Source organism: Myotis myotis, unplaced genomic scaffold (assembly GCF_014108235.1).
Source record: "Myotis myotis isolate mMyoMyo1 unplaced genomic scaffold, mMyoMyo1.p scaffold_m19_p_33, whole genome shotgun sequence".
In the NCBI taxonomy this organism is placed as follows: Eukaryota; Metazoa; Chordata; class Mammalia; order Chiroptera; family Vespertilionidae; genus Myotis; species Myotis myotis.
In genome coordinates, this window is record NW_023416339.1 from 650,026 (window position 1) to 674,727 (window position 24,702).

General features: G+C 44.5%; 2 protein-coding genes across 2 annotated transcripts in view; both read right to left on the reverse strand.

Annotated features, from left to right (window-relative positions):
- LOC118652680 (adhesion G protein-coupled receptor E2-like) overlaps positions 1-24,702 on the reverse strand; it is a 79,865-nt gene that overhangs the window by 50,125 nt on the left and 5,038 nt on the right.
- On the reverse strand, positions 5,662-24,031 carry LOC118652737 (adhesion G protein-coupled receptor E2-like). The gene is made up of 14 exons (XM_036302837.1): positions 23,956-24,031; positions 22,989-23,117; positions 21,450-21,496; positions 21,261-21,359; positions 20,667-20,844; positions 16,099-16,206; positions 15,703-15,923; positions 15,342-15,521; positions 8,378-8,575; positions 7,633-7,868; positions 7,355-7,421; positions 7,002-7,093; positions 6,003-6,171; positions 5,662-5,917 (listed from the first exon to the last, which is right to left on the reverse strand). The coding sequence occupies exons 1-14, from the start codon at positions 24,029-24,031 to the stop codon at positions 5,801-5,803; spliced, it is 1,917 nt and encodes a 638-aa protein (XP_036158730.1). The 3' UTR covers positions 5,662-5,800.

Consider the following 24,702-nt stretch of genomic DNA (forward strand, 5'->3'; position numbering starts at 1 on the left):
ACAGCAGAATGACTAAGAATGACTGGTCACTATGACACACACTGACCACCAGGGGGCAGATGGTCAATGCAGGAACTGCCGCCTGGTGTTCACTGCACTCCCACAGGGGGAGCTCTGCTCAGCCACAAGCCAGGCTGATGGCTGCCAGTGCAGCGGTGGTGGTGAGAGCCTCTCCTGCCTCCTCAGCCACTCTAAGGATATCTAACTGCAGCTTAGGCCTGCTCCTCGCTGGCAAGTGGACATCCCACGAGGGCTCCTGGGCTGCCAGAGGGATGTCTGACTGCCAGCTTAGGCCTAATCCCCCAGAGACTGGGCCTAAGCCAGCAGGTGGTCATCCCCCGAGGGGTCCCAGACTGTGAGAGGGCACAGGCCAGGCTGAGGGAGCCCCCCCCCCTCCCCCCGAGTGCACAAATTTTTTGTGCACCAGACCTCTAGTGTAAGGATAATTGATAAGAGAAGGACGGTATTCAAAGTGAAGGTGAAAGTTGTCTTCAGAGAGAAGGGAAATGGTGTGAATGATGTGGCAATGTGGAAAAAGTGCATGCTAATTTATGTGTGGTTCAGAGGGTGCAGTTCACAGAGTAATCACAATGACTCAGATTTTCTCTGTGAAATATGTGGTAAGAATATTTGCTGAGAAATGGAGAAGGGATAGAAGATTCAACAGTGAAACCAGTGCTTGTGGAGGATGGATGAACAGGTGAAAGATATACAGGACTTCCTGGGAGTATAGTAGGCTCCTTTTGAAAAAAAATATTTTAAAATACGTTTTTATTTTTTGAGAGAGAGAGTGAGGAAAGTAGAGGGATAGAGAGCTAGAAACATCGATTGCCTGCTTCCTGCATTCCCCTTACTGGGGATCAAACCTGCAACTTAGGAGTGTGCCCTGACTGGGAATTGAACCCAGGACCTCTTGGTTTATGGGTCAATGCTCAACCACCGAGCCACAGTAGGTGGGCATAGTAGGCTCCTTTAAATGGGAAAGAAGATTCAAGGGGTTTAATGGAAGATGGAAGAAGAGCTGAGAAACTGTAAGAGAACATTCTATGTCTAAAAAAAATTGTAAAAAGAACTTGGTAAATCTAAACTACTGGTGTTTCTTAGTAATCAGTGCCATGAATTATCCCATGCAATGATGGTTTTTTTTTAAATTAAATCTTTATTGTTCAGATTATTACATTTGTTCCTCTTTTTTTCCCCCCCATAACTCCCCTCCTCCCAGTTCCCGCCCCACCCTCCACCCTCACTCCCCATCCACTGTCCTCTTTCATAGGTGCACGATTTTTGTCCAGTCTCTTCCCGCATCTCCGACCCCTTTCCCCCCCAGGAATAGTCAGTCCATTCCCTTTCTATGTCCCTGATTCTATTATGATCAACAGTTCATTCTGTTCATCAGATTATTTATTCACTTGATTCTTAGATTCACTTGTTGATAGATGCATATTTGTTGTTCATAATTTGTATCTTTACCTTTTTCTTCCTCTTCCTCTTCTTAAAGGATACCTTTCAGCGTTTCATATAATCCTGGTTTGGTGGTGATGAACTCCTTTAGCTTTTCCTTATCTGTGAAGCTCTTTATCTGACCTTCAATTCTGTATGATAGCTTTGCTGGATAAAGTAATCTTGGTTGTAGGTTCTTGGTATTCATCACTTTGAATATTTCTTGCCACTCCCTTCTGGCCTGCAAAGTTTCTGTTGAGAAATCAGCTGACAGTCGTATGGGTATTCCCTTGTAGGTAACTGAGTTTCTTTCTCTTGCTGTTTTTAAGATTCTCTCTTTATCTTTTGCTCTTGGCATTTTAATTATGATGTGTCTTGGTGTGGTCCTCTTTGGATTCCTTTTGTTTGGGGTTCTCCGCGCTTCTTGGACCTGTAAGTCCATTTCTTTCACCAGGTGGGGGAAGTTTTCTGTCATTATTTCTTCAAATAGGTTTTCAATATCTTGCTCTCTCTCATCTTCTGGCACCCCTATAATTCTGATGTTGGTACGCTTGAAGCTGTCCCAGAGGCTCCTTACACTATCCTCACATTTTTGGATTCTTTTTTCATTTTGCTTTTCCGGTTGGGTGTTTTTTGCTTCCTCGCATTTCAAATCATTGACTTGATTCTTGCGCTCCTCTGGTCTGCTGTCGGGAGTCTGTATAATATTCGTTATTTCAGTCCGTGTATGCTTAATTTCTAGTTGGTTCCCCAATATAAGATCGAGGGTCTCATTAGTTTTCTTGTAGATCTCATTAAGTTTATCGGCGGCTTCTAAACAGTTCTTGAGAGACCTTAAAAGTGTGGTTCTGAACTCTATATCTTCCATTGACAATTTTGTCCTGTTTCTTTGTCTCCGCATTTTGTTATGCTTCCTTGGTGCACCCCCTAGTGGTCTTTGTTCGTAGTCTTATAGTTAAACCTTGATTGTTGTAGCTAATCTTCTTTATTTTCTATTTCTTTTTGCATTATTCTTTCATCATTCTAATTTATTTTATTTTCCTATTTTTTAAATTAATTTTTAAAATTTATTATTATTTCATTCTTCTCTTTCTCTTTCTTCTTATCCACTCATCCTCTTCCTATTTCCTCTATACTGAACTATCCCCTCTGGCTGGCTCAACGCTTAAGCCCAGGGCACTGCAACTACATGAGCAGCAGTCTAGTGAGCGGTCTGCCCCCATCCGAGACGCAGCAGCCCCATGAGAAGCCTGGCACAGTCTGAGGAGCGGCAGCCTCACATGGCCTGCCCCTGTCCAAGGAGCAGTAGCCTTGCACAGCCCACACCCATCTGAGGAGCAGCAGCCACATGAGCAGCCCACTCCCATCTGAGGAGCAGCAGTCTTGCGAGCAGGCTGACCCTGCCCAAGGAGCACCAGCCATTTGTGCAGCCCATCCCTGTCTGAGGAGTGGCAGCTGTGCAGAGCCCGCCCCCATCCAAGGAGCAGGAGCTGCGCAAGCAGCCTGACCACGTCTGAGGAACAACAGCCTCATAAGCATCCCACCCTCACCAGCCAGAGGAACAACCACTGCTGTAAGCATAGCCCACCAGAGGAGCCACCACCAACTGAGGAGCAGCTGCTGCTATGACTGCCCAAGGAGCAGCCCCTGCATAACTCAACACCTAGATCCTGTGGTGAGAGAAAAAATAGGGATACAAGGAGACCCCCAGAGGAAAGAAAAGGATGAATTGCCAGAAAAGCAGCTAAATGAGACATGCAACATGTCAGAAAAAGAATTCAGAATAAGTGTCATACAGTTCATAAACCAGATGGATGAAAAAAATCAACAACTTAAGTAAGAATTGAGAAGAAATAAAGAGTGATATAGCTGCAATAAAAAACACAATGGAAAGTCTCAACAGTAGAATAGGAGAAGTGGAGGACCGAATTAGTGAATTAGAAGACAGAGAAGCAAAACACACCCAAAATGAGTTGCACTTAAAGAAAAAAATTTCAAAACATGAGGAGAGCCTAAGGGAGCTTTGGGACAACATGAAACAAAGCAACATATGAATAATAGGGGTGACAGGATGACAGAAAGAGGAACAAGGGTTAGAAAACCTATTTGAAGAAATAATGTCAGAAAACTTCCCTGATGTGGGGAAGAAGAAAGTCAAAATGTCCATACTACCCAAAGCAATCTATAAATTCAATGCAATCTCCATTAAAATACCAACGGCATATTTCACAGACCTAGAACAAACTCTCCAAAAATTCATCTGGATTAAAAGAAGAACTCGATTAGCTGCAGCAATATTGAGAAAGAAGAACAATGTTGGAGGGATCACAATACCATATATCAAGCTATATTACAAAGCCACTGTTCTCAAAACTGCCTGGTACTGGCACAAGAACAGACATATAGACCATTGCAACAGAACAGAGAACCTAGAGATCAGCCCAAGTGATTATGCTCAATTAATATTTGAGAAAGGAAGCAAGAGCAAACAATGGAGTCAAGACAGTCTCTTCAATAAATGATGTTGGGAAAATTCGACACATACTTTCAAAAAAAATGAAACCAACTTACAACATACACAAAAATAAATTCAAAATGGATGAGGACTTAAACGTATTATGGGGAACCATAAAAATCTTAGAAGACTCTGTAGTAGTGGTTCTCAACCTCTGGCCCTTTAAATACAGTTCCTCATGTTGTGACCCAACCATAAAATTATTTTTGTTGCTATTTCATAACTGTAATGTTGCTACTGTTATGAATCATAATGTAAATATCTGATATCCAGGATGGTCTTAGACGACCCCTGTGAAAGGGTTGTTCGACCGCCAAAGGGGTTGCGACCCACTGGTTGAGAACTACTGCTCTATAGGCAGAAAAATAGCAGACATATGTCATAGCAATATCTTTACTTATACAGTTCCTAGGGCAATGGAAACTAAGGAGAAAATAAACAAATAGAACTACATTAAAATAATAAGTTTCTGCACAGCAAAAGAAGCTATCAACAAAACAACAAGAAAGCCCACTGCATGGGAGAACATATTTGCCAATGTTATCACTGATAAGGTTTTAATCTCCAAAATTTACAAAGAACTCATACAACTTAACAAAAGGAATATAAACAATCCAATAAAAAAATGGTCAAAGGACCTAAGTAGACACTTTTTGAAAGAGGACATACAGAACGCAAGAGACATGTGAAAACATGCTCAAAGTCACTAATCATATGGGAGAGGCAAATCAAAACAACAATGAGGTACCATCTGACACCTGTCAGCATAGCTATCAACAGATCAACAAATGACAAGTGCTGGAGAGGATGCAGAGAAAAAGGAACGCTTGTGCACTGCTGATGGGAATGCAGACTGGTGCAGCCACTGTGGAAAACAGTATGGCATTTCCTCAAAAAATTAAAAATGGAACTTACATCTGTCCCAGTAATCCCACTCCTAGGAATGTATCCTAAGAAAACAGAAACACCAATCAGAAAGGATATATGCACCTCTATGTTCATAGCAGCACAATTTACAATAGCTAAAGTTTAGAAACAGCCTAAGTACCCATAAGCAGACGAGTGGATTAGAAAACTGTGGTACATCTACAAATGGAATTCTATGCTGCTGTAAAAAAAGAAGGAATTCTTACCATTTGCAACAGCATGGATGGAACCAGAGAACATTATGCTAAGCAAAATAAGGCAGTCAGAGAAAGATAAATATCACATGATCTCACTCATTTGTGGGATATAATGAACAACATAAACTGATGAACAAAAATAGAACCAGAGACTCAGAACCATCAAACCGACTATCTAACCTATGAGGGAAGGTGGGGAGTGAGGAGGTAAGAGATCAAGCAAAGGACTTTTATGCATGCATATGGGTAAAACCAATGGACACAGACAGGAGGAGTGTGAGGGCTTATGCTTGGGTGACAGGGTGGTGAGGGAGAGGTCAATTGGGGGAAAACGGAGACTCACGCAATACTTTAAACAATAAAGAATTAAAAAAGAGAAAATGAAATTTAAGACATGATACTTAAAAATAATATCAATCAGAGAAAGGAGAAATATATAAATATCTGTAGGGTTTCATGTACAAGGTCCAAATTTGTAAGCCTAAAAAGATATCATATATTTTAAATACAACTAAGGATAATTTTATTTTAAAAAAGTGCTAATGTGCAAAAGTCAAGATGAATACAGTTCCTCAGGAGTAAGAGCAAAATATATATTTTCTAACTGAGACCATTGCTAATGGTTAAGGAATCAAAGAGTAAATTCAGTGGGAGACATCCTATGGCATCTCCTGCTATATAAACAGGTTGTCCAGTGTTTTGGCATGAGGTACTCTATCAGTTAGTGAAGTGCTCTGGGAGGGGCGTCCGACATGGCTCCGGTGGAGAGGGTGTATTGCTCAGACTCTGTTTTGGTTTTCCTGACCCCTTTCCACCATTTCCTGTATTGCTTCCGGACCTGCAGAGGCAAAGCATGCTCTGAGTCAGCTCACCGAGAGGAGTGAGAGTGGAAAGAGTCCTGGGTGGGAGGTGGACAGTGATACCTGCTGGCTGAGGAGACAGTACACCAGGAAGATGAAGACACCCTGCAGGCTGTTGATGATGGTGAAGAGATAGGCCATGGTGTGAGCAGCTGGACCCACCTGCAGGATTCCCAGACACCACGTGCAGCCCAAGATGAAGAGCTGAGCTATCGCTTTAAATGTCAGCATCCTTAGTAGGAAGAGAAGAGAGGCCCATGGTGCACCCAGAGCAACAGAATTAAGGCCATTCTCATCTCCACCCAATGAATGCTCCTGCCTTCCCCTGGGGGTGATGAGTTTTCAGACTGCATTGTGATCAGCTTTGACCTTTACTATCAATGGTTCTCCACAATAGAAATGCTACTTGGGTCCAGGATGGCATTTTGATTCAATTGAGTCGGGTTGTGACACTTCATAATGTAAGTTTCAAAAAAATATTCTATAATGCTCCATGGTGATGCCTAATTTTATCTAACTAACATTACTAAGTGTGTTCTGTGCATCAGGCTGTGTGCTGGGGCCTGGACATTAAAGTCACAGAGGCAAGATTCCCATTTTCATAAAGGTCACAGGCTATTCCAATGACTAATACAGCGGAATAATGACATGCAAAATGTAGAAAGGACCCTGGAGAGGGGTGAGAAGGAGCCTGACTGAGAGTGGGCATGGAAGTGCAGACTGGGTTGTGGGAGGAGTCACAGATTTTTCTAAGTGCATACAGGTTCTTTGTACTTTTGTTGTAGGACTGCTGACAAAGTCCAAAGAATGTTTATCAACCAATGTCAATTCCTCCTGTTGCTGAGGGAGTTACAAGATGGGATTAGAGACAGAACACTGTGGCTGGGAAGTCAGCAGCCCACCACTGAATCCAAGCTGGCTGCCATTGGAGGACAGCTGCATCTCTTTACTCTGGGTTCCCTCAGAAGACCCCGAGAAGGGACGTCAGGGCTGCTGAGGCACATGGATTTGCTCTTGGGACCACACATGTCTGTGAGGTTGTCACCCTCTTCTCTATTTTACCTTGTATTCTTGAGGGTGGACACATCACTGTTGAGTGAAGAGAGTTTGCGTTTCAAAATCCAGAGGGTCATCAGAAAGAAAGTTAGATTGACCTTCAGGAAAACACACAAGGTTTAGTGAATAACATTTTAGTTTGTTATCTCTAGTCTAGCCTGTCCAGCAGCAATTGCACACTTAAGTAGTTTTTATATTTAGTAAGAGTGTTTGAGCTTGTAGTTTTAGGAGGAGTCTTAGAAAACCAAAGCAAACCCAAGACAACCCAGGGACATTCTTGCTCATGTCATCCTCTTGCCTCCTTATAATTCTAATTACACTCAGTTGAGTGTTAAGGATGCTCTGATGTCTTCACTCACAAAGAGGATGGCGCAGACTGGTCCAAGGAAGCCCCATATAAATCCCTTTTCTGGGTGGAGCCAGCAGCTAAGAAAGAGAGAGAATTAAAATGCATTGGTCCTTAGAAATGTAGAAAAATTAATGCCAATTCATTCATTAATTTATTCATCAACAAACATTGAGTGTCTTTTCTGTGATAGGCTCTGTGATTGGCTTTGAAGATACTGTCATGAAGAAAGTAAGCATGGTCTTGAATCCCACACATCTCACAGATAAAGAAACGGGAATTTGCCCTTACCGAGCAGGTGTTCCATAAAGGTGAGGCCTGGATGCTGCAGAAATGGCCACAATAACAGCTGGGACTCCGTAGCCCACAGGGAGCATGAACTTCTTGATGAACCTGCTCACACTGGAGTAGTTGACCACCGTCAGGTTGCGTGCAGTGAGGAAGAGGTGCAGGCCCTCCAGCAGCATCCAGGTGAAGGAGGCCAGGTAGAGGTAGTGTAAGGCACCTGCGATGATTGCACACAGCACCTGGGGAGGAGTGAGAGTCACCAGGTGGGATTGCCAGGGTGGACCATGGCCCCAAGACCTCTCCTATACCTTGCCATTTGGGAGAACTCTGTTGAATATGAAGGAATTGTCAAAAGAAGATGTGATTGCCCTGGCTGGTTTGGCTCAGTGGATAGAGCATCAGCCTGCCGACTGAAGGGTCTGAGGTTTGATTCCAGTCAAGGGCACATGCCCGGGTTGTAGGCTCAATCCCCAGTTGGGGGTGTGCAGGAGGCAGCCAATCAATGATTCTCATCATTGATGTTTCTATCTCTCTCTCCCTCTCCCTTCTTCTCTGAAATCAATAAAAATATATTAAAAAGAGAGAAAAAAAGAAGAAGGTATAATTTCTAGTTTGGTCAATGTGAAATTGGCTACTCACCCCTCTAAATTTCCCCAGACCCAAAGTCATTTTATTAATGACTTTGCAATGCAAAGTGCACTCCTCATTCCACGGTCAGGGCATGCTTCCTTTGGGACAGTGTTGTTACCTTAGGCTCAGTTCTGTCGATGGCCGTGAGGAAGAGCAGGTGGGCCAGGAAGAGGCAAAGAGAGAGCTGCAGGTGGAGTGAGGTGCTGGTGTTCTGGATGGCTTTGCACAGCAGGAAGGTGAGGGCCGCCAGGAGGAGGCACAGTAGAGAGAGGCTCAGCCCCACATAGGTGATCACAGCCAGGGCGGGATCCTCCTCCTGGGACCCAGGAAAGAGGAGAGAGCAGTCACACTCACCTAATCTGGGTTAATGACCCTTCTACCATTTTCAGTTTGGGCAGAGTTCAACAAAATTAGGAGTGGAGGAGCCAGGTAAATTTGTGATGTTTATGGACACTATTAGAATTCTAGGGGGTCCTGAACTGATTAAATTTAGACCCTGTAAACATTGAGGGATAAGAGAGTCCTCATTCAGGACCAAGCCCTGGAAATCATAGGGTTGATTTTTCTTCACGACTATGCTTATAGGTTATCATGTGACAGTCAGAGAGGCACATGACTCCATGTTGAGCACCATCCTCCATTCCTATGACGTGATACTGTGTGACAGTGTCTGTATCTGGAGACTCGATGTCCTGGGATCATCTCCCCCGCTTGTACTTACTCGCATCATCCCTGCAGCACCTGTTCCTTACAGATTTAAATCCTTGGTTAAAGAAGGAAAAGTACTCATGATGGTGGTAGCTTGAAATTAATATTTCCTGCCTATTATTTATGATTTATTTATTTATTTATTTATTTATTTACTTATTTATTTATTTTTAAGATATATTTTTATTGATTTCAGAGAGGAACGGAGAGGGAGAGATAGAAACATCAATGATGACAGAAAATTATTGATTGGCTGTCTCCTGCAGTTCCCTGCTGGGTTTTCAGTCTGCAACCAAGGCATGTGCCCTTGACCAGAATCAAACCTGGGACCTTTAAGTCCATACGCTGGTGCTCTATTCACTCAGCTAAACTCACTAGGTTTCCTGCCTATTTTTTAAAGATTAAAATTTTCCTTGCCTCATTTTTCAAATCATCTTAAATCCATAACGATACATTTTAAAAATTAATTTTAGGATAAATAGGTGAGAAAAGAAAGAGAGAGAGAGACAGAGAGAAAAAAGAAATATGAAAATGATAAAGAATATGGAGGTTAAATGTTCAAAGTTAGTACATCTGATAAAGAGCAATATGTTATTATTTACATGATTTTTATTATTGCAATAAATCTGCAAGATTGACATTACTTTCTAAGTAAATGTTTACAAATAAATAGCAAGCTCTCCAGGTGATTTTGACACATACTAGGTTTTGAGCATCTTTGGTGTAAGGAAATAAACTAACTCCTCTACCTCATAAAGAGCTCCCAGATCCATCAGAAATGCTTCAACAGGTCAATAGAAAAATGGACCAAAAAGTGAACAACTTGTTTCCAGAAACAGAACTACAAATCGCATTTAAATGAAGATATTCCATTCCATTCATAATGAAAGACATACAAATTTCCTAATATAACAATATAATTATATTTAACTCTCAGATGGATAAAGATCCAAAACTTTGATAATGACCTTGTGAGAGTGTGAGGAATCATACAGCTTCAGGTAATGCTGGTAGGAGTGTCCACAGGTGTCACCTCTATATGCTAAAATATGGAAAAATTTGCCAATATAGGTCAGGGATAAAAGTAAACAGAGCTAAAGGTAATATTTTATTTTATGCTTTCAACTAAACAATTTAATTTTTTCTGCCTTTCTGTATATGCTTCTTGCCTTAAAACACAGTACTAAGGATGAAGAGATCCTGTTATGCAATACCCATATCTTTTTTTTTCTTTTTCTTTTTTAAGAGATGAGCAGTGCAATTTAGAGACATATCAGCATTCTATATTTGGAATAGGGAAGTATTTTCAATGTTCTTGTCTATCATAAGTGTTGAGAAAAATCCATGTTTTCCCCATTTAAAAATACTGATAAAGATCACCTCTTTCTTCATGCAATAAAAGTCAGGTTAAAACACTTAAGTATACTTTAGATCTTCTGTTTTGTAAGCATCACCGGAGGAAATACCACAAGAATGGCATTGACATATTTAACAGATTTGGAGGTAAGTCTACCTGTGAATCTTGGAGCTGTGTCTCTAGGTGTCAGTGTGCATGCATGCAAGTGTGAGTCACCTTTAGCTTTGCAGAGGCCAAATAACTGGAGTGTTGCCAAGTAGTTAGCACATTTTTATTTGAGTTCTTAAGTCACCAGGGGAAGTAAACTTTTCACTGTACCATGAAAAAAAATTTGACATAGTATGCATACTAACTAGATACTCAAACAAGAAAACAATGCAGTGTGTCTAAATAATTACAACTTTATTTGTAGTAGGAAATGATCTTGAAACAAAATTCCCACTATGAGAAGATTTGATATGTAATTTATAGCACATGCATACAATGAAATGCACTGGAAAAAAAATAATGGAGTGTCTTTTTGTAGATTGGAATAGAATAATCTTTTAGAGATAATAAATAAAAACAAAATGCACGGCCATGAAAAATAACACTATGTGAGTAAAAAAAGAGGAACAAAGAATACAAGCGACATCAGAGTAATGGCAGCAGGAGAGAGGCCCTTGTCCTCTGCCTCTGAAATTTCAAGAAGTTAACCAACTATAATTCAACATACAAATCCCTGCTCAACGCGGATGCATGCCTAAGAGACCCGGGCTTTGAAACATCTAAAAGTGGGCAACCAGGAATAAATGGGGAGATGAGAAGAGAGGACCTGCAGATGCAGCCCCTGGCTGGCTGGGAGAGGGTAGTAAGCTGGTGGTAGTATGTGCTTCCTTTGGCCGGGAGGAACAGAGAGCTGCAGGGGCTGGAGGTTCCTGGGGGTGCAGCCCAGCAGTGTGAGCTGTGAGGGAGTGTCTGAGTCAGCAGATCCCTGACAGAGCATGTGGTTCTGCCATGTGGCTCCCCGCTGTCCAGCTGGTGGTGATGTTTCAGACAAAGAAACAAAACCACAGAGTTCTGCCACCACTTGAATTCCCAAAACTCACCTCCCTTCGCCTTTAGAGTTGGGTCCAAGAGCATACTATCTGTGAACCAAGAGCTATTGCAGGAAAACCACTGTTTCCCTTTGTGACATCTCCAGGAAGGGTGCTTGGGATGGAACCCCATAGAGATCAGGGGTTACCATTATGGTAAGGGCAAAAAACCCCCATCCCCAAGCAGCATAGCTGTACTGTCTTACAGAAGCAGCAGTGGTTCAACACTGGGAGATCACAGAGGTAAAACAATCTTGCAATTCAGCACTACCTACTGGAAAATATTAGAAAGACCTCTTCAGAGATAAATGCATAAGCAAAGGAGGACAGCAAATACCATGAACAAGGAAAGTAATGAGGATGACCAGATAGAAAATGTAAAATCTCCAGAAAGCAAGCTGGAACACATGGAAATATCCTATACAGTGGGGCCTTGACTTACGAGTTTAATTCGTTCCGTGACAGAGCTCATAACTCAAAGTACTCATATGTCAAATCAAAAAGTGAACTAGTGAGACACGTGCTGCTGGGCTGATGTTGTGGCGTTCACTGTGACGTTTGCTGCGCCAACTAGCAGTGGGGTATCTGAAGCTGGCTCATAACCCGAATTTTAGCTCACAACTCAAAGCAAAAAATTGGCCGAGAGACTGCTCATATCTCAAAAAACTTGTTAGTTAGGACACTCGTAAGTCATGGCCCCACTGTATAATAAAAGCCACGTGACAGAAACGGCAGAATGACCAAAACAACCAGAGACCAGAACAACTGCAGCCTGCAAATTGCCCGATGCCCCTTGCCCCGGCCAGCCCCACTCCCCAGCAGGGACCCCCACCCCAATCGGGGGCATGGCCAGCCTGCAAACCACCAGCAGCCTCCCGCTCCAGCCAGCCCCGTCCCCCAGCGGGGACCCCCACTGCAATTGTGGGTATGGCCAGCCTGAATAATGCCAGCAGCCCCTTGCCTTGGCTGGCCCCGACCCCCAGTGGGGACCCCCACCCTGATGGGGGGCATAGCCAGCCTGAAAACCACATGAGGCACCTCGCCCCATCTAGCCCTGTCCCCCAGTGGGACCCCCACCCTGATTGGGAGTGTGGCCAGACTGCAAATTGCCGGTGGCCCTCATCCTGGCTGGCAAGCTCTGATCCCCCGATGGCAAATGGTGAACCAGGGTTGGGTGATGGCAGGGGGTGGACCAGCTGCTGGCAGCTGTGGAAGATGGCCCTGATCATAGGCCAGGTCTAGGGACCATACCCCCACACAAATTTTGTGCACTGGGCCTCTAGTGTGATATAAATGACAGAGATTTCAAGATTGCAGTTCTGAATGTACTCAATGAGATGTGAGAAAATACAGACAGGCAACTCAGTGCACTCAGAAAACAAATCAATGAACAAAATGAGTACTTTACCAAACAGACCAAAACTTTAAAAAATAACCAATCAGAAATCCTAGAAATGAAGCATGCAATTAAGGAGATTAAGAGTGAACTACTGAGCATAGAAAACAGAGCCAGCCAGATGGAGGAAAGAATTCATGATATTGAAGACAGGAATCTAGAAATGGTGCAGGGGGAGAAGAGAGAGACTTGAGCATAAAGAAAAACAAAAGAGCTCTATGAGAACTATCTGACTCCATCAGAAAAAGAAATAGTAGAATTATAGGTATTCTGGAGGAGGAGGAGAGGGAGCATGGAATGGAGAGTCTATTCAAACAAGTAGTGGATAAGAACTTTCCAAACCTATAGAATGGACTAGATCCTTGAATCAAAAAAGCAAACAAAATTCCTAGTTATCTCAATCCAAAGAGGCACTTGGTATTGAAGTGTTAAGAATTAACGTCAAAGAAAAAAATCTCAAAGCAGCCAGTGAACTACAAAGGAAAACCCATCAGAATTTTATCTGACTTCTCAACAGAAACTCTACAAGCCAGAAGAGAGTGGAACCAAATACTCAAACATCTGAAAGAGAGAAATTACCAGCCACGAATAATATATCCAGCAAAATTATCCTTTCAATATGATGAGAAATAAGATGTTCCCAGACATACAGAAGATAAGGGTTTTATTATTTTTTTTCACCAGAAAACCTCCATTGCAGGAAATACTCAAGAAGGTTATTCTACCTGAAACAAAGATCAAACGTCACAACTCTATGAGTGAGATCACCAAAAACTTACAGCTTAAACAGGGATAATTTGTGACAACAAAACCATAAAGGGGAGGGGAAAAGGACTGAACTGGCAAAGAAGAATGAAGATCAGACACACTCAAAAGAAAAAAGGCTACTGTATATAAGCAAATTTATTTTTTATAAACCTAATGGTAACCACACACAAAAAATCTCAAACCTGGACACGCAGCTTAAAAAAAGAGGGAACAGAGGGAAGAAGTGTGGAATATCACCAAACAAAAACAACAGACAGAGACACAAACGAAAAGCACCAATGGAGGCACAGAGCCACCAGAAAATAAAAGACAAAATGGCTATAGAAAAGCCTTAGACATAAATAATTACCCTAAATATAAATGGTCTGAATTCACCTATAAAGAGGCACAGAGTGGCAGAGTGGATCAAAAAACAAAAGTCAACCAAATGCTGCAAGAGACACATCTAACCTGCAAAGACAAAGGTAGATTCAAAGAAGATGGGTAGGAAATGATTCTCCAAGCATATCCAAAGAAAAGCAGGTATAGCCATACTTATGTCTGACAAAATAGATTTTAAAATAACAAAGATAACAAGATACAAAGGTAGCCACTTTAAAATGGTCAAGGGTACACTACATCAAGAAAACATAACACTTCTTAATATATATGCACCCAATCAAAGAGCACCGAAATAATCACAGAATAATAACAACTAATCACAGAATTAAAGGGAGAAACAGATCAACACAATCATAGTGATGACTTTAATACTCCAATGACAGCTCTAGACAGACCAACCAAACACCAAATCAATAAAGAAATATCAGTCTTAAATGAAACACTAGATCAAATGGACATAGTTGACATTTAAAGAACCTTTCATCCCAGGACATCAAATTATACATTTTTCTACAGTGCACATGGAACATTCTCAAGGACAGACCATATGTTGGGTCACAAAACTAGCATTAAGAAATTTAAGAAGATTGAATTATACCAAGCATATTCTCCGACCACAATGCCTTAAAATTAGAAGGCAACTGCAAAATCGGGCCAGAGTGCCTCCGTGGTTGAGCATCGACCTATGAACCAGGAGGTCAGGGTTGGATTCCCAGTCAGGACACATGCCTGGGTTGCAGGCTTGATTCCTAGTCGGGGGCACACAGGAGACAGCTGATCCATGATTCTCTCTCTCTCTTATCATTGATGTTTTTATATCTCTCTCTCTTTTCCTTCATCTCTGAAATCAATAAATATATATATAAAGAAATCAACTGTAAAAAGGAAGTAAAGAAACCCACAAATATGTGGAGATTAAACAACATACTGGAATTAAATCTGCAACCCTTCAGTGCATGGGATGATGCTCTAACCACTGAGAACACTGGCCAGGGCTGGAGAATATCTCGATGTGAGGGAGCTTCTGCTGCTGGCCTCCAGTTAAGAGCATAGACACATTGTGAGAGGGCCTGCAAGAGGGCCACATAAGAAGGAATGCAGGGAGGCCCTAGTAGCTGAATGTGACTCTTGCTGCCAGCTAACAAGAGTGTAAAACCTCAGTCCTACAAACATAGGGAAGTGAATTCTGCCAGCAACCAGGGAGCTCAGAAGAGAACAGAAATCCTCAGATGAGAGGCTTGTGTAAGACCCTGACCGGACAACCCAGGTGCACCATGTTTATTTGTTGACCCACATAAATTGCAGAATAATAAATTATGTTTTTAAGGTGCAGCATGCATGGGAGTTTATTACATAGCAATAGACATTGAACAAAGTCCCTTCTCAAGGCTCTCACCTGCACATCATAGTGGGCCATGAGGACGGCAAAGCTGCTGAGGTGGCTGCATTGGCAGGTGGTGCTGGTGTCTATAGTACCCACCCTCCAGCAGCCTTTGGTGGACCAATGACCACTTCCATTCTGGCCAGGCTCCCAGAAGACACAGAACACCTTCTTCCTTGGCCCCGGGGTCACTGACTATAGGAACAGGGCAAGGTGTGAGCTGGTGATTAGGTGCTCAGAAATGCTGACCCAAATCCTGCTTGTGATGGGCATTCCTGGGGAGATGATGCACCCATGGGAGAGCCCCTGAACCCCAAGACTATGTCCAGGTCTCAGGCCTCTTCCACACCCACACCCCCTTTTCAGCAGCACTCACATGCTTGAAGACAAAGGTGACTGGGGAGCTGAGGTTCTGGGTGTCCGTATTGCTCACAAAGGCAGATATGACATCTGAGAGCAGGACGGGGGAGACTTCCTGCAGCAGGCCCTTGTGTGTCTCATGCAAAACTGACTGCTTCTCAGTTTCCAGGACCAGGGGGGCCTCAACCAGCAACTTGCCCATCCCTGGAGAGGAGACAAGGCCCACCACAGCAGGGCCTACGAGAGAAGGACAAGATTGACATCTTGGGTTGACCCAAAAGCCCCCCTCCTTCTCTCTTTTGACCCACTACGGCACATACTTCCCTTTAATATTTAATTCTGTTTGTCACATCCGTGGGTGTCTTGTTCCACTGTGAAGCCTCATTGACCTTCTCTTCACATCAGTCATTACCTGAGTCACCTGAGTCCTGCACCACATCCCAGTTCACCAGCATCTTCGCCTGATGAACACTCAGGGTGACATTCTTGTCTCCTTGCTCCTTCACCTCCAGGGACAGTTCTGAGTTGTGGGAGTTACATAAGGGAGTTTGATTAGTAACTGTGCCAATAGTTGTTGCTATAATACCATTTGTATGTATAGACATCTTTTATATATATTACTAGTGTCCCAGTGCATGAAATTCATGCACATTAAAAGGGAATTAGAGGAAATATTTTAATATTGCTATTTTCCCTTTCTCTATAATAGAAGTGTCCGTTCGGCCCCACCTCTGTCAAGCCCCGCCCGACAGGGGATGCAGCCTCATGTCCTGGTGCCGGGGTGGGGGAGGTGCGGCCTCATGTGGGGCATGGCCCCTGGTCCCCTGGCCCTGGCATTGGGGTGGAGGGGCGTGGCCTCAGGGGGGCACAGCCTCAGGTCCCCCAGCCCTGGCAGCCAGGTGTGGGGTGCTGCCTCAGGGAGCTTGGCCTGAGGTCTCCCAGCTACAGCACCGGGGCAGGGGGTGCGAGGCCTCATGTCCCCACCCCAGCCTAGTAACACGCAGCCCCAGGTCCCTGCTAATTGGCGTTACAGCGTGATAGCGTGATGGTGTGATGACCATTTTCATATTAGCCTTTTATTATGATGATGTTACATTATCTACCAAATTTATCTATAATATTGTTACATGTATACCAAATAATGTGTATATATATATATATATATATATATATATATATATATATGCCTAATATGCAAATTGTTCCTGTGGAAATTTGACTGGGAGACCTGTCGCTTGCTATGATGTGAACTGATCATCAGGGGGTGGTGCCAAATGAAGGAAGGCCCTGGCCAGCTGCTGGCAGCAGGGGGAGGGAGGCCCTGGCCAGTAGTAGGAAGGCTCTGCTTGGCACTGATTGCCAGCCCCCTAGGGAGGCGAATTTTGTGCACAGGACCTCTAGTATATATTAGAATAATACACATATTTTGTATATGATATATATATATACAGCAATCATCTGAATTTACAAAGGATTATAAGAGAAATTATGAGCAATTATTCAACAACAAATTATATAACCTGAATGAAATAAATTCTTACAAAGCCATGAATTATAAAAGTACCTGAAGGACTAGAGTCTGAACAGACCTGTCACAAGTAAGGAGATTGAATTTGTAATTAAAACTTTCTAAAATGGCCCTAACTGGTTTGGTTCAGTGGATAGAGCATTGGCCTGTGGACTAAGGGTCCTGGGTTCTATTTCAGTCAAGGGCACATGCCCAGGTTGCTAGATCCTCAGTAGGGGACATGCAGGAGGCAGCCTATCAATGATTCTCTCTCAACATTAATATTTCTCTCTCTCCTCTCCTTTCCTGTCTGAAATCAATAAGATATATTTAAAAAACCCCACAACTTTCCAAAATGAAAAGTGGAGACCCGAATTTGACTAACCATTTATGGAAGAATTAACACAAATTCTTGTAAATTCCTAAAAAATACAATGAAAAGGAACACTAAGTAATTTTATGAGGCCACAGTTAGGCTAAAAACAAAACCAGAAAAAGACATCAAAAGAAAACAAAACTATAGATCATTAAGTCTTATGAACATAGATGCAAAAATCTTCAACAAAATATCAGGAATAGCTTTATCAAAGAAGGCTCAAGACTTGTCCACTGAAAGCTATAAAATTGCTAAAGAAATTTAAAAACCCTAAATAAGTTGAAAAGTATCCTGTGATTATGAATTGGAAGACAATATTGTAAACATGGCAATATTCTCAAAAGTGATCTACAGATTCAATGCAATACTAACAATACTCCAACAGCATTTCTTTTTTGCAAAAATGGAAAAGCTCATCCTAAAATTCATATGGTATTGCAAGAGGCCCCAATACCCAAGCAATATTGAAAATGCAAAACAAAGTTGGAGGACTCACACTTCCTGATTTCAGAACTTATACAGTAATCAGAGCAGTATGGTACTGCCATATGAGTAGACATATAAACCAACAAAATAAAATTGAGAGCCTAGAAATAAACCCATTTATTTATGTCAAGTAATTTTCAGCAATACCCTTCAATGAGGGAAAGAATAGTCTATGCACAAGCAAAAAATGGAAGATGGACCCATACCTCACAAAATACACAAAAATCAGGTAAAAAGGCGTCAAAGACCTACATTTAAGAGCTAAAAATAAAACAGGCCTGGCCCATGTAGCTCAGTGGTTGAGCTTTGACCCAGGAATCAAGAAGCCCCCTGGCTCGATTCCCAGTCAGGGCACATGCTCGGGTTGCAGGCTCAATCCCCTGTGGTGTGTGTGCAGAAGGCAGCCAATCAATGATGTTTCTCTCTCATCGATGTTTCTATCTCTCTATCTCTCTCCCTTCCTCTCTCTCTAAAAAAATCAATAAAAACATTAAAAATACAATAAAAATAGAAGTTAGTAGAAAACACAGGAGTAAATCTTCATGACCTGGGATTTGGCAATCAATACTTAGATATGATACAAAATGTACAACAACAAAGAAAAAAATAAACAAAATGGGCTTTATCAAAATTTAATGCACCTATTTATTAAAGTAAAAGGACTATGAAGAAAGTGAAAACAATGTATAGGATGGGAAAACATATTAGTAAATCACATGTCTCATAAGGGTCCACTAGCAAATATATAAAGAACACTTAAAACAAAACAACAAAAAGCCAAACAATGCAATTAAAACATAGGCATAGGACTTGAACAGACATTTCTCAGAAAAAAAAATACACAAATGTTCAATAATCGCACGAAAAGATATTAAATATCACTAGTCATTAGGGAAATGCAAATCAAAACCTTAATGAGTTGTCACCTGACACACTAGAAAGGCTTTAATAAAACCAAAACAAAATGGAAGTAACACATTTTGCTGAGGATGTGAAGGTTGGCACCCTTGCACATTGCTTGGGGTAGGGAGTATGTATATTTATAATGGTGCAGCCATTTTGCAAAATAGTTTGGTGGCTCCTAAAGGTTGAACATATAATTAGCATATCACTCGGCAATTCATATCCTACATATGGACCCAAAGAACTGAAGCAGTTATTCAAACAGAAACTTACACACCAATATCATAGTAACTCTATTCACAATAGTCAAAGGGTGGCAACAATTCAATGTCCATAAATGGATGAATGGATAAACAAAAGGTGGTGTATACATGCAATGGAATAGAATTTAACCATATGGTATATGCTACCATGCTGATAACCTTGAAAACAGTATGCTAGGTGAAAGAAGCTACTATAAGGTCATGTATTGTATGATTTTATTTATATGAAATGTGCAGAATTAGCTAATTCATAGAGACAGAAAACAGAGCTGGGGGTCGGGGGTGGGCGAGAATGAGAAGTAACTGCTTAGTGGGCACAGTGTTCACTTCTGGGATTATGAAAACACTTTAGAAATAGAGGTGATGGCCTGGCCGGTATGTCTCATTGGTTGAGCATCAACCCACGAACCAGGAGGTCACAGATTCTGGATCAGGGCACATGCCCAGCTTTCTGGCTAAATCCCCAGTAGGGGACATGCAGGAGATAGCCATTTTTAAAAAAATATTTTTTTTTTATTATTGATAGTATTACAGATATCACCCATTTTCCCCTCCTTTACCCCCCTCCTCCCAGCCCGTACTCCCACCCCTCTGTTTTCACTACCCTATTGTTCATGTCCATGGGCTATACATATACGGATATAGATTTTTTGGTTTATCTCATCATTGATGTTTCTATCTCTCCTCTCCCTCTCTCTGAAATCAACAAAAGCATATTAAAAAAAAATAGAGTTGATGGTTGTTCAATTCTGTGAATGTATTAAATGTCACTGAATTATACACTTGAATTAAAATGGTGGATTTTATGTTATGTGAAATTTACCTTAATAAAACAAATCACTTAAATATCAGAATAATATTAAATTGTATTCCTCCAAATTTAATAATTTGTTTTCTTTTGAAGCCATTTCTATTTTACCTTAAATTATTTAGTATAATTACTAGAGACCCAGTGCATGAAAATTCATGCTCTGGGGGTTTGCGGGGGGGGGGGGGGGGGTTCCTCAGCCCTGGCATGTGTCCTCTCACAGTCTAAGAGCCCTTGGGGGGAAATCTGACTGATGGCTAAGGTGACAGTCAGCGCGCTCACTAGCCTTGAGCCTGGCTTCTGGCTGAGGAGCACACTGACGACCAGGGGGCAGCTCCTGCATTGAACATCTGCCCCCTGGTGGTCGGTGCGTGTCATAGCAACCAGTCATTCTGCAGTTTGGTCTATTTGCATATTAGCCTTTTGTTATATAGGATTTCATCTGCTGATAATTAATATTACAATGAAACTGTTTAGTATTGATAATTTTTTTCATTTTCTTTTGATCTTTTATCTTAATATGTGTATGAGAGTAACAGGGAGGTACAAGTGTGATCACTCAGCTCTAGTGCGATGGGAAGAGGAATGAGGTGAGGAGCAGGCAGAGCAGAGCCTGGGGGCAGGTGGGGTTACTTGCCTGATCCTGCAGCTGTCCTGAAGGTCAGTGGCCCATTGGGCAGGGCCTTGCTTAGCTCTCTCAGGACGTGCTCCTGGCCAGTCAGCAGGTTAGTGGCCACACAGTGCTGCTCTGAAGGAGGCAGAGTATCCAGGTCCCCCGGGGTCTCCAGCAGATTATCCACCTCCTGTATGATGTCCTGGTGGGATGGGGACACAGAACCAGTGGATCTTGTGCCAGAGAAGCTTCAGGAAGACCCTGCCCACTCAGTTTCTGAGAACAGACCCTAGAGCCTGTCTATTTGGGGACAAAGGTGGTACCGAATGAGATTTCCTGGATCTTTGCTAATGCAATCTGCCACTCAGAGGTCAACCCCTAGTCATGACTATCAAGGACAATGCAAGCCCTATGGCCAGGACAAGAAGAAAGGTGTTAGTAGGTGTACGTGGGTCTACCAGTGAGTACAAATACTTGGTCTGCTCTTCCCACCTACCCTGTGAGACTGGGGCCTCAGAGCAGGGCATCATTGTGTTGGGGTCGGTCTCCTTCCAGACAAAGGCTTCCTTGGGTCTCTATGGGATGCCTCCACCTGCCTCCCCTGGGTCCTGTCCTTACCTGGATGGTGTCCTGGGCCGAGGCAGACTTGAAGTCTCTGAGCAGGTCCTGGATTTTTTCAAAGAAGTGGGAGAGACTCTGGGGAAAGGAGATGAGGCCTTAGAGGGCCTCATGCATGGGTCGGGGAGCGTGGGGAAATGGGTGGATGGTGGGCTGAGTGGAGACACCTTGCCTTCTGGAGTCACTCACCTGGCTCTTGATTTCAGGGGGTGGGATCCAGGTGGGGAAGGAGATCTCTGCAGGGGACAGAACAGCTGTCCATTAGGGGTGTGTGTATGTGTGTGTGTGTGTGTGTGTGTGTGTGTGTGTTGGAGGCAGGGTCTAGAGCAGCCGTGGGCAAACTATGGACCGCGGGCCGGATCCGGCCCATTTGAAATGAATAAAACTATTGAAAAAAAAGACCATACCCTTTTATGTAATGATGTTTACTTTGAATTTATATTAGTTCACACAAACACTCCATCCATGCTTTTGTTCCGGCCCTTGGGTCCAGTTTAAGAACCCATTGTGGCCCTCAAGTCAAAAAGTTTGCCCACCCCTGGTCTAGGGTCAGGACCTTCTTTCACACTGAGTAGTCCTTTGTTTATTCAGGAATCTGAGCCCCTCTCCTCTCTGTGCCCCACCCACTTCCCGTGTCCAGTCCCCCTGCCCCCACGCCTTGGCTGGAGGTGATGACACCTGCTGACTGCACATCCCTGAATGGCAGTCACAGGGGTTATGGGAAGTGTGCAGAGGGCTGACCCCCAGCAGGTCAGCCCCCACAGTGGTACAGGTTGTGAGATATTAAATACCTTTGTCCCAGTTAGTAATTAGCTGCTACCTGGGGTCCCCCAGGAACTTTCCCCTTGGTGCCCCAGCTCCATCTGCAGGACCCCCAGATCTTTCCCCATTTAGTTTCAAAGAATGGAAGCCTTGTCTAGCAAGGTACGCCCAGCATTTATTCTGCTGGGTTTGTGTGGGTGCCCATGAATATGTGATCAGAAGGCTTGAGTTGTAGGTCTCTGGGAATGTGGGATCTGAACTCTGAACCTTCTTCACAGGCAGTGTTGATTTGGCCACTGGGGGACCCAGGAATTGGCTTCCAGCCAGGGCGGCAGCTGCACTTATAGCTGCCCACATTGTTGAGGCAGTGGGTGGTTTTGTGGCAGGGGTTTTGGCCCGAGATACACTCATTCACATCTGAGGACAAAGCCAGAGCATCAGGCCCTCCCTGACCCCACTTCTCATTGCCTGAGGATCCCACTGTCAGTACACATGCCACCACCTGGTGACCTTCAACTTCACCCTCAAAGCCCATTACGGTGGCCTCCCTACAAGATGGACATGGCAGGGACCATGGTCTCCAGTTTATAGTTGGCAAATCCAGGAGGGAAACTGAGTCACAGGGACTAGGTTTCTTGACCAAGGACTTCTGCCCACACCCTCCTGGGCCCTGGCCCTGGTTCCCTTCTGGGAACCAGAAGTCACCCCTCCTTCTGCTGCATGTGCTAGATGAGGAAAGGGTAAGTTCTGGGGGGTGCTCATGGAGGTACAAGGAAACCCCAGGCCCAGAAGGCCCTGCCACCGCCCTGCTCTGTGGCAGGACTTTTCAGGGAGGTGAATCCTTAGGCAGGGCCTTGGCAGGGAACCTGAGAATCTTCTCCTGCCTCCTGGGGCTGCGGGGCCTGCGTTGGCTCCTTCCCCAGCTCCATCCAGTCCATCCTCACAGTGTCCTCCCGGGGCCTCTACCTGTGCACAGCTTCGGGTCCTCTGGGTTCAGCTCAAATCCTGGTGGGCACGTGCAGGTGTAGCTGCCATGGGTGTAGACACAGTTGCTGCGGCTCTTACAGATTTTTGGGTTCAGACATTCGTCCATGTCTGCAAGGGGAAGAAGAGGGTGATGGATGCCTGCAGGTGTGGGCAGCCTTCAAGGCTGGGAGTCAGCCACGTTTCCTGCCATAGAAGCGTCTGAAGGCCCCACTGCCTCCTCCCAGGTGAGTGGTGTCTTTTCTAATTCACATGGAGGTGTCCTGTGGGTGAGCATGGTGGCCTAGATGCTCTGTTGTCCAGATGTGGCCAGAAGCGGTCCAATTCCTCTGTCTTACTCCCTCCATCTCTCCCACCCGGGCAGCTCCCAGCTAGGGCAGGGACATCACTGCCACCTGTGTCCCAGCCTGAGGACTTGGGCAAAGGCCAGGCTGGGCCTTCCTGGAACCAAGTGCTGGAGAAGTGCTGCAGGCTCTGAGCAGGCTCGTTTCGGTGGCCTTGGTCCTGACTCCCCTGGGTGGTGCTGTGGGCTGAGCTCTCCTTGGAATCCTGGTGACTCTGGTGAGACAGGGCTCTCCCATCCACACGACTTCTGAGACTCCAGCCCATGGCGATGGACCGAGAACCACCCCTGAGCCTGACCCCTCGCGGACAAGGCTTTTAGGCCGGGGCCCAGAATGTGAAAATGATGCCAGAAAGGCCAGGGCCACCTGGACAGTGGGTGCCAGGCCATGAGGGCAGTGGGGCTGACATCCAACCATGCTGTCTTGTGGTGAAGGTGCCCCTTCTGATCCCCCTGAAGGCATCCCCTGGACTGGCAGGGAGTGATGAGAATCCACATGTGAGCTTGGCCAGCGGTGGCCAAGGGCTGGGTGCCTGGAGGGGGGAGCAGCAGCTGATGGGTGAAGAGTGGCCCGTGTGTCTGTCATCTGGCTCCTTGTTCTCTCACCAGGGACACAGACCTGTGGGCCTTGCCTAGTGGGGCTGAGCTCTGTCTTCTGTAGCCCCATGGTCTGGGCCCCCATGGCACCTGGGTTGACCTCCTTGGGAGAGGATTGAGCCTGGGGCAATGGCCCCCGATGACCCCCCCTCTTGTCACCTGTCCAGGTGGGAGCCTCTTCCTTCACCCAGCTCTCAGAGCTTGGGGCTGAGTGGGGAGGTCGACGTCACCCAGTCCACCCCAACATGTAACCCATCTGGATCCAGTCATCAAGCTGCCCACAGTCCTGAGAACTGAAGTTGTGGGGGAGGGTCAGGGTGGACATTTGCTTGGGGGAATAGACGGAGGCCGAGTGGCTGAGAATTGGGGTCAGGGTATCAGGAGGCAGCTTCTCCAGCTGGGGCTGTGGGCCAGAGGCAATTTTCTTGAGGGCGTCCCTGGGCCATCATGGCCCGGGGAGTCTGGGAGGGCCTGGCATGGCTGCCCCTGTGTGGGCTCTGGTGGCATCAGGTCTCATCTCAGCAGGCACTGGCGATGGGGAAGAGGATGATATTGTTCTGGAATGAACTGCGCCATGAGCCCCCTTACTTCCCACCAGGAGGCTCTGCCATCTCCCTCTGCACACAGGGCAGGCCTGCGGACCCGGCTCAGAGCCCCCAGGATCCCCAGTTCAGCCTCCTCCTCCCCTCTCTGTGTTCTTCACTAACCCCCTCTCTGGGTGAGTCATGGCTTCTGCCTGACCACTTCTGGCTCCAT

Excerpts from the sequence above, each read along its gene's own strand:
- LOC118652737 (XM_036302837.1), bottom strand. The coding sequence starts at position 24,031 with ATGGGGGCCCAGACCATGGGGCTACAGAAGACAGAGCTCAGCCCCACT. Across the intron at positions 20,845-21,260 it reads CGGCCCAGGACACCATCCAG|GACATCATACAGGAGGTGGA; the intron begins GTAAGGACAGGA and ends CCATCCCACCAG. Across the intron at positions 7,094-7,354 it reads CAGTCTGCGCCATCCTCTTT|GTCAATCTAACTTTCTTTCT; the intron begins GTGAGTGAAGAC and ends GTTTTCCTGAAG.